We start from the raw sequence: 10092 nt of genomic DNA, 5'->3' as shown, positions 1-10092 counted from the left end.
GTAACTACAGTCATATAATGACATACAGTAGGGCCAGGAGTTTCTCCTTCATGCTCAAGTAACTATAGTCATATAATAACATACAGTAGGGCCAGGAGTTCCAGTAGGTATGCAGGATCTGACCTAACTATGATCTACCCTGGCCTGGACCCATAAATACAGCCACAGCAGACTGTGTCCAGTGGACCTATGTTGGGTCTGGAGCCATGTTATAGTCACACTACCCCTACCTTGTGAATGTGGATTTACACCCTTTACACACTCATCATGTAACCGGTAGCCAGAACTTTCACTGTAGACATAGGAAGTATGTATGTTCGATGTGCACACAGCCTACCTTCTTTAAAATGCGGTTATTGACACTGGTTTTCCACAATCATCACCCAGGTCGAGGACAAAGACACACCATGACAGGATCTCTCTGGCAGGCCTCAACCAGCTTCCCAGTGTACCCCAGATAGCCAAGGTAAGGAGGACTGACCTAAGCACCACCAAGTACCACATGTTCACTCAATGCAACATGTGCTCCATGTAAAGTGGCGATCTGGATTTCAGATATCAACAATACTGCCAGCCCGCCACTGTTTTGGTAAACAGCTGAGGCTGGGGCTGAAGAAATGTAACCACTTTCAAATATATAGACTGACCATGAGATCAAAATGATAGTTTTAAACATCTGTTGAAACTATACAGTGTTTGTTAACGATTACATTGTTTACAAACAATGAAGTAAAACAAGCTTTGGGCTTCTGATGCGGTAAGACAGTTGAAATAAGCTCATGATTCATTTATACATATATTATAGTTAATTTAACAGTCCAATAAGGGATGTACCAATAACAGATTGCCCCTTTAACCTAAAATGGATTTCTTTCTGCACTGTGGTTTCAAATGGATCCGTATCTGTCTGTCTGCCTGTGTTTCAGCTCCTCTGTGACGACGTGACTGGCCTGAAGTTCAACCCGGTCCTGTACCCCAGAGTGAGTCTGCTCCACAGTTTCCTTTCAGCCAGGCGCTTCCACAGTAGCCATAGGACCAGGGACATTCATGAGGTCATGCTCTGGAAATATATATCATTTTCTAGCCATTCTATTTCTATGGGGTATGCAGCATTTTCAAAACGTTTTGCAATGGAACCCAAGTGTATCTTATTGGACAAGCCCAGGTAGTCTCTCCCTTTTTCAGTCCCTTTTCTTCCGTTTGCTGCCTAATGAACATGATCCAACTTCCACCTGGTCCACTATACAGCCTGACCACCCTGTTCTCTCTAACTGATGTGGTGTAGGCAGTGCTAAAGACCGATCTGATCCAGGACCTGTTCATCACATCAGAGGTCATTTGGATGGTGGAGCTGCTTGTTGTGCCTCTGCTCCGGGTCCTGTAGAACTCATCTGTTATTATGACAGTCTGCTCAGACTGCCCATTCCACACTGGTCGCAGCTGACTGCCTTTCAAAATGGCCACAATCAACCCACTGTGGTCCTGGGTCGTATTCATTAGGGCACGCAACGAAAAACATTTTGCAGACTTATTGGACAAGTCCAAGTAGTCCCTTCCTTTTTTAGTCAGTTTCTTTCCGTTTGGTGCCTATTGAATACAGCCCTGACCTCCCCAGACGTGATAGACATATACTACCTGACCAAAAGTATGTGTACATCTGCTTGTCGAACATCTCATTACAAAATCATGGGCATTATTATGGAGTTGGTTCCCCCCTTTGCTGCTTTCACAATGTCCTCTCTTCCGGGAAGGCTTTCCCCTAGATGTTGGAACAAAGAGCATTAATCAGGTCGGGCAATGATGTTGTACGATTAGGCCTGGCTCGCAGTCAGCGTTCCAATTCATCCCAAAGGCGTTCGATTAGGTTGAGATCAGTGCTCTGTGCAGGCCAGTCAAGTTCTTCCACACTGGTCTTGACAAACCATTGGACCTCGTTTTGTTCACAGGGGAATTGTCATGCTGAAACAGGAAAGGGCCTTCCCCAAACTGTTGCCACAAAGTTGGAAGCACAGAATTGTATAGAATGTCATTGTATGCTGTAGCGTTAATGTTTCCCTTCACTGGAACTAAGGGGCCTTGCTCGAACCAAGAACAAAAATGTATGTCCTACGTGCTTCAGCACTCGGCGATCCCGTTCTGTGAGCTTGTGTGGCCTACCACTTTGCGCCTGAGCCGTTATTGCTCCTAGACGTTTCTACTTCACAATAACAGCATTTACAGTTGACCGGGGCAGCTCTAGCAGGGCAGAAATCTGACAAAATGACTTGTTGAAAAGGTGGCATCGTAAGACGGTGCCACTTTGAAACTCACTGAGCTTTCCAGTAAGGCCATTCTATTGCCAATGTTTGTCTATGGAGATTGCATGGCTGTGTGCTCGATTTTATAGCCCTGTCAGCAATGGGTGTGGCTGAAATAGCCAAATCCACTAATTTGAATGGGTGTCCACATACTTTTGTATATATAGTGTAAATGTCTGTCCGAGTTATGGAGGGACTTTATCACATAACTGGATATTATACAGTTGAAGTTGGAAGTTTACCTACACCTTAGCCAAATACATTTAAACTCAGTTTTTCACAATTCCTGACATTTAATCCTAGTAAAATTCCCTGTCTTAGGTCAGTTAGGATCACCACTTTATTTTAAGAATGTGAAATGTCAGAATAATAGTAGAGATAATTATAATTTCAGCTTTTATTTATTTCATCACATTCCCAGTGGGTCAGAAGTTCACATAAACTCAATTAGTATTTGGCAGCATTGTCTTTAAATTGTTTAACTTGGGTCAAACGTTTTGGGGTTAGCAGAATTTCCACAAGCTCCCACAATAAGTTGATGTAATTTTGCGGTCATTCCTCCTGACAGAGCTGCGTGCCTAAACTGGAGTTCAGGTTTTAGGCCTCCTTGCTCTACACCGCTTTTTCAGTTCTGCCCCAATTGGGATGGATTGACGTCAGGGCTTTGATGCCACTCCAATACCTGACTTGTTGTCCTTAAGCCATTTTGCTACAACTTTGGAAGTATGCTTGGTCGTTGTCCATTTGGAAGCCCATTTGCGTACCCAAGCTTTAAAACCTCCGACTGTATGTCCTTGAGATGTTGCTTCAATATATCCACATAATTCTTCTTCCTCATGACGCCATCTATTTTGTGAAGTCACCAGTCCCTCCTGCAGCCAAAGCCCCCCACAACATGATGCTGCCACCCCTCGGCTTCACAGTTGGGATGGTGTTTCTTCCGGCTTGCAAGCCTCCCCCTTTTTCCTCCAAACATAACGTGGTCATTATGGCCAAACAGTTCTATTTTTTCATCAGACCAGAGGACATTTCTCCAAAAAGTACAAATCTTTTTTCCCATGTTGCAGTTGCAAATCTGTAGTCGGGCTTTTTATGGCGGTTTTGGAGCAGTGGCTTCTTCCTTGCTGAGCAGCCCTTTCAGGTTATGTCGATATAGGACTCGTTTACTGTGGAAATAGAATATTTCTGTACCTGTTTCCCCAGCATCTTCACAAGATCCTTTGCTGTTTTTCTGAGATTGATTTGCACTTTTCGCACCAAAGTACGTTCACTCTACGAGACAGAAACACGTCTCCTTCCTGAGCGGTTTGACGGCTGCATGGTCTCCATTGTTTTATACTGGCGTACTATTGTTTGTACAGATGAAGTGGTGGTACCTTCAGGCGTTTGAAATTGCTCCCAAGGATGAACCAGACTTTGGAGGTCTCAAATTTTTATCTGAGGTCTTGGCTTATTCTTTTGATTTTCCCCATGATGTCAAGGCAAAGAGGCACCTGAGTTTTGAAGGTAGCCTTGAAATACATCCACAGGTACACCTCCAATTGGACTCAAATTATGTCAATTAGCCTATCAGAAGCTTCTAAAGCCATGACATAATTTTTCCAAGCTGTTTCAAGGCACAGTCAACTTAGTGTATGTTTTAAACTTCTGACCCACTGGAATTGTGATTACAGTGAATTATAAGTGAAATAACAATTGTCTGTAACAATGTTTGTAGATAGATGACATGTGTCCATGCACAAATTAATTAGATGGTCCTAACCAACTTGCCAAAACTATAGTTTGTTAACAAGAAATTTGTGGAGTGGTTGAAAAACAAGTTTTAATTACTTCAACCTAAGTGTATGTAAACTTCCGACTTCAACTGTATGTATATACACATCCTTATAATGTTGTTGTTTTGGTTTCAGGGCTCTCAGTTGATAGTAGGTTATGACGAACATGAAGTGAACAACACCTTTAAGTTTGGTGTCATCTACCAGAAGTTTGGTCAGGTGAGTGTGATATGCAGGTTTTTATTGCCAAATGGGGTTTCAGTTTATTCCTTATCAATCCCATGCTATTTATTTTTGCCCTGTAACCTGCATTAACATCTCTCCCTTTTAATCTTCTCCCCTCATCCCTCTCTCCTCTCATCGCTCCATCCCAGACGTCAGAGGAGGAGTTGTTTGGGAACAACGAGGAGACGCCAGCCTTCCGGGAGTTCCTCGGTGTTCTGGGAGACAACATAGAGCTGAACGACTTTAAGGGGTGAGAGACAGTGATACAACTCTACTACTGCGAGGGAGGGGGAGACAGGCTATGTGCACACTGCCCACAAAATGAAGTGGAACTTCCTAACCTTCTGCCAAATGTATGACCATTTTAGAGACACATATTTTCCTCAGATTACACAGATCCACAAAGAATTCAAAAACAAACCCAATTTTGATAAACTCCCATATCTTCTGGGTGAAATACCACAGTGTGCCATCACGGCAACAAGATGTGTGACCTGTTGCCACAAGAAAAGGGCAACTAGCGAAGAACAAAGACCATTGTAAATACTACCCATATTTATGTGAATTTTTTTCTCCCTTTTGTACTTTAACTATTTTCGTTAACACACTGTATATATATATAATATGACATTTGAAATGTCTTTATACTTTTGGAACTTTTGTGAGTGTAATGTTTACTGTTAATTCTTATTGTTTATTTCACTTTTGTTTATTATCTACTTCACTTGCTTTGGCAATATTAACATATGTTCCCCATGCCAATAAAGCCCTTAAATTGAATCGAAATTGAATTGAGAGAGAGATGGGGAGAGCGAAAGCGAGAGAGACAGAGACAACTCTACTACTGCTCTGATACTGAGAGAGAGAGAGAGAGGTAAAGAAGGGGGGATAGAGGGAGGGAAAGAGAGAAATGCAGGACTTTGACTATATATACTGCTATTCTGCTACCATTCATCATGAGTAGGGCCAGGAGTTTTCCCTGTCACGTGATCAGGAAATGCTCCTTGCCCTACCCAATAATTTAATGTCATGGCAATGATAATCATATTGTGTTGTCACTGTGCTCCTAGGTTCCGTGGTGGTCTGGACGTATCTCACGGTCAGACAGGCTCTGAGTCCGTCTACACCGTCTTCAGAGAGAGAGAGATGATGTTCCACGTCTCCACTAAACTACCCTTCACTGAGGGAGACGTACAACAGGTACTGAACACGCTACACCACACACAGCATAGTAACAGTGGTTACAGTAGGTGTTTTGTGAGTGAGTGCGTGTGTGTGTGTGTCACTCATAAACACCCTCTGTTTCCTCATCCCTCACACCATTCCTGTACATTTTGCCTCTAATAATTGTGACTAAATATACTGTAGAACATACATTCTTAAAGTGTTTACAGAACACTATGCTCTTGTTCCTCAGCTCCAGAGGAAGAGGCACATAGGAAATGACATCGTGGCGGCAGTCTTCCAGGAAGATGCCACGCCCTTTGTGCCTGACATGATCGCCTCCAACTTCCTCCATGCGTATGTGCTGGTGCAGGTGGAGAACCCTGGTACTGAACACACTACATACAAGGTCAGTGCTATAGCCTACTATGAACCTAACAGGCAAATGTGATATTTGTGAAGCCATTTTAAATGTTTTATTACGGAGTGGGCCTTTAAGGCATGGATATTATGTAACCGGTGTGAAATGGCTAGCTAGTTAGCGGTGCATGCTAGTAGTGTTTGAATCGGTGCCGTCTCAGGTGCCGTCTCACTCAGAGACCTTGAAGTAGTTGTTTGCCTTGCTCTGCAAGGACCGCGGCTTTTGTGGGGCGATAGGTAACGATGCTTCGAGGGTGACTGTTGTCGATGTGTGCAGAGGTTCCCTGGTTCAAGCCCAGATTGGGGCAAGGAGAGGAACGGAAGCAATACTGTTAGAATGACATAAGCCAGACTCTCCGCACAGTAAATGGGTGACATGAATTGCTTTGTGTCGGCAGGTGTCTGTTACAGCGAGGGAGGATGTACCTCCGTTTGGCCCACCTCTCCCCAATCCAGCGGTCTTCAAGAAAGTAAGTAAGAGAGACAGAATTACAGAAAAAGATACAGAGAGAAAGAAAGAGATGGAAGGAGAGTGATAAAGACACAGGGAGAGCGAGAGATAGAGGGAGAGTTCAAGTTTCCCAAGGTTATTTACAGTGAAAATTTGATGATAAACTTGCCATTATACAATTTATTCATAAAGTATTCATACTGCTTGCTTTACACCACATGTTGTTGTGTTACAGCCTGAATTAGAAATTGATACAATTATGTTTTTTCGCACCCATCTATCTACACACAATACCCCATGACAAAGTGAAAACTTGTTTAAACACATTTTGGCAAATGTATTGAAAATGAAATACAGAAATATCTAATTTACATAAGTATTCACACCCCTGGGTCAATACATGTTAGAATCACCTTTGGCAGCAATTACAGCTGAGTCTTTCTGGACAAGTCTCTAAGGGCTTTGCACACCTGGGTTGTACAATATTTGCATATTTGCCATTTTCATGTCATGCCATAGATTTTCACGCCGATTTAAGTCACAACTGTAACTAGGCCACTCAGGAACATTCAATGTCGTCTTGGTAAGCAACTCCAGTGTATATTTTGCCTTGTGTTTTAGGTTAGTGTCCTGCTAAAAGGTGAATTTGTTTCCCAGTGTCTGTTGGAAAGCAGACTGAACCAGGTTTTCCTTTAGGATTTTGCCTGTTCTTCGCACTATTCCATTGTATTATTATTTTATCCTCCCTAGTCCTTGCCGATGACAATCATACCCATAACATAATGCAGCCACCACCATGTTTGAAAATATGAAGAGTGGTACTCGGTGATGTGTTGTATTGGATTTMCCCCAAACATGACATTTTGTATTCAGGACAAGAAGTGAATTGCTCTGCCACATTTGTTGCAGTATTACTTTATTGCCTTGTTGCAAACAGGATGCGTGTTTTGAAATATTTTTTTTCTGTACATGCTTCCTTCTTTTCACTCTTTCATTTAGGTTAGTATTGTAGAGTAACTACAATGTTGTTGATCCAACCTCAATTTTCTCCTAACACAGCCATTAAACTCTGTAACTGTTTTAAAGTCAACATTGTCCTCATGGTGAAATCCTTGAGTGGTTTCCATCCTCTCCGGCAACTGAGTTGGGAAGGACACTTGTATCTTTGTAGTGACTGGGTGTTCTGATACACCATTCAAAGTGTAATTAATAACTTCACCATCCTCAAAGGGATATTCAATGTCTGCTTTTTTTTTTACCCATCTACCAATGTGCCCATCTTTGCGAGGAATTGGTAAACCTCCCTGGTCTTTGTGGTTGAATCTGTGTTTAAAATTCACTGCTCGACTGAAGGACCTTACAGATAATTGTATGTGTGGGGTACAGAGATGAGGTAGTCATTCAAAAATCATGTTAAACACTATTATTGTACACAGAGTGAGTCCTTGCAACTTATTATGTGACTTGTAAAAAATGTAAAAAGCAAGCATAAAAAGCTAAATGCCTTTTATGCTCGCTTTGAGGCAAGCAACACTGAAGCATGCATGAGAGCACCAGCTGTTCCGGACGCCTGTGTGATCATGCTCTCCGTAGCCGATGTGAACAAGACCTTTATACAGGTCAACATTCACAAGGTCGCGGGGCCAGATGGATTACCAGGACGTGTACTCAGAGCATGCGCAGATCTACATGTTTCAAGCAGAACACCATAGTCCCTGTGCCCAAGAAAGCGAAGATAACCTACCTAAATGACTACCGCCCCGTAGCACTGAAGTAGCCATGAAGTGCTTTGAAAGGCTGGTCATGGCTCACATCAACACCATCATCCCGGAAACTCTAGACCCACCTAATTAGCATATCGCCTCAACAGATCCACAGATGACGCAATCTCAATCGCACTCCACACTGCCCTTTCCCACCTGGACAAAAGGAACACCTATGTGAGAATGCTGTTCATTGACTTCAGCTCAGCATTCAACACCATAGTGCCCACAAAGCTCATCACTAAGCTAAGGACCCTGGGATAAAACACCTCCCTCTGCAACTGGATCCTGGACTTCCTGACTGGTCGCCCCCAGGTGGTAAGGGTAGGCAAGAACCCGTCTGCCACGCTGATCCTCAACATGGGGGCCCCACAGGGGTGCGTGCTTAGTCCTCTCCTGTACTCCCTGATGACACAACAGTGGTCGGCCTGATCACCGGCAACAATGAGACAGCCTAGAGGAAGGAGGTCAGAGACCTGGCCGTGTGGTGCCAGGACAATAACCTCTCCCTCAACGTGAGCAAGAGAAAGGAGCTGATCGAAGACTACAGGAAAAGGAGGGCCGAACACGTCCCCATTCACATCAACTGGGCTGTAGTGGAGTGGGTCGAGAGTTTCAAGTTCCTTGGTGTCCACATCACCAACAAACTATCATGGTTCAAATATACCAAGACAGTTGTGAAGAGGGCATGAGAACACCTTTCCCCCCCCAGGAGACTGAAAAGATCCTCAAAAAGTTCTACAGCTGCACCATCGAGAGCATCCTGACTGGTTGCATCACCGTCTGGTATGGCAACTGCTCGCCATCCAGACGTAAGGCGCTACAGAGGGTAGTGCGTACCCCCAATACATCACTGGGGCCAAGCTTCCTGCCATCCAGGACCTATATAGTAGGCAGTGTCAGAGGAATGCCCCAAAAATTGTCAAAGACTCCAATCACCCACATCATAGACTGTTCTCTCTGCTACCGCACGGCAAGCGGTACCGGAGCGCCATGTCTAGGTCCAACAGGCTCCTTTACAGCTTCTACCCCCAAGCCATAAGACTGCTGAACAAGCCCCCCGGACTATCTACATTGCCCTCCCCCCTTTGTTTTTAAACTGCTGCTGCTCGCTGTTTATTATCTATGCATAGTCACTTTACCCCTACCTTCATGTACACCTACATGTACAAATGACCTCAACTGGCCTGTACCTCCTGTATATAGCCTCATTATTGTTATTTTATTGTGTTACTTTTTATAAAAAATTTACTTTAGTTTATTTAGTAAATATTTTCTTAACTCTATTTCCTGAACTGCATTGTTGGTTAAGGGCGTGTAATGAAGCATTTCACGGTGCATGTGACAAATTAAATGTGATTTGATTTTTTAAGCACATTTTTACTCCTGACCTTATTTAGACTTTCCATAACAAAGAGATTGAATACTTATTAACTCAAGACATTTCAGCTTTTCATTTTGAAATTAAATATAAAAACATAATTTCACTATCGGGGATTTTGTGTATAGGCCAGTGACACAAAATCTAAATTGAATCCATTTTAAATTCAGGCTGTAAGACAACAAAATGTCGAAAAAGTAAAGGGGTGTGAATACTTTCTGAGCGCACTGTATCAGTCCTTTCCGTCCCATCGACTCCAGACGACCAGATGATGATGAGTATGGTGCTGATGAAAGTCACCTCTCCCCCTCTCGTCTCTCCCCAGGGTCCTGAGTTCCGCGACTTCCTCCTGACAAAGCTGATCAATGCAGAGAACGCCTGCTACAAGTCTGACAAGTTTGCCAAGCTAGAGGTGAGAAGGGCAGATGACTCGACACCCTGGATGTGCTGTTCAATCTCTTTCATCTATCGCAATCCCCTCTACTACTGCTTCTTAAATGATACATTGCGGTGTTGCTTTTTTTGCATGTGTGTGTGTTTGCTTCTGTGCATCTGTGTGTGTCTCTATGGATCTGTCTGTGTGTGCATGTGTCTGTGCGTGCGTTGTAGGGGGACA

At 43.4% G+C, this 10092-nt stretch overlaps 1 protein-coding gene across 1 annotated transcript in view; it reads left to right on the top strand.

Moving 5' to 3' along the window:
• rap1gap2a (RAP1 GTPase activating protein 2a) overlaps nucleotides 1-10092 on the top strand; it is a 54255-nt gene that overhangs the window by 34771 nt on the left and 9392 nt on the right. The window contains exons 8-15 of the mRNA XM_070436673.1: nucleotides 388-466; nucleotides 927-980; nucleotides 4208-4291; nucleotides 4447-4547; nucleotides 5368-5497; nucleotides 5715-5870; nucleotides 6280-6351; nucleotides 9802-10032. Coding sequence (XP_070292774.1) covers nucleotides 388-466; nucleotides 927-980; nucleotides 4208-4291; nucleotides 4447-4547; nucleotides 5368-5497; nucleotides 5715-5870; nucleotides 6280-6351; nucleotides 9802-10032 — 907 coding nt within the window. The remainder of the gene's footprint in view (nucleotides 1-387; nucleotides 467-926; nucleotides 981-4207; nucleotides 4292-4446; nucleotides 4548-5367; nucleotides 5498-5714; nucleotides 5871-6279; nucleotides 6352-9801; nucleotides 10033-10092) is intronic.

The sequence above is a fragment of the Salvelinus sp. IW2-2015 genome, linkage group LG4p (genome assembly GCF_002910315.2).
Source record: "Salvelinus sp. IW2-2015 linkage group LG4p, ASM291031v2, whole genome shotgun sequence".
Taxonomy (NCBI): Eukaryota; Metazoa; Chordata; class Actinopteri; order Salmoniformes; family Salmonidae; genus Salvelinus; species Salvelinus sp. IW2-2015.
The sequence above is the reverse complement of the archived record's forward strand: the minus strand, read 5'-3'. Positions and strand labels throughout refer to the sequence as shown.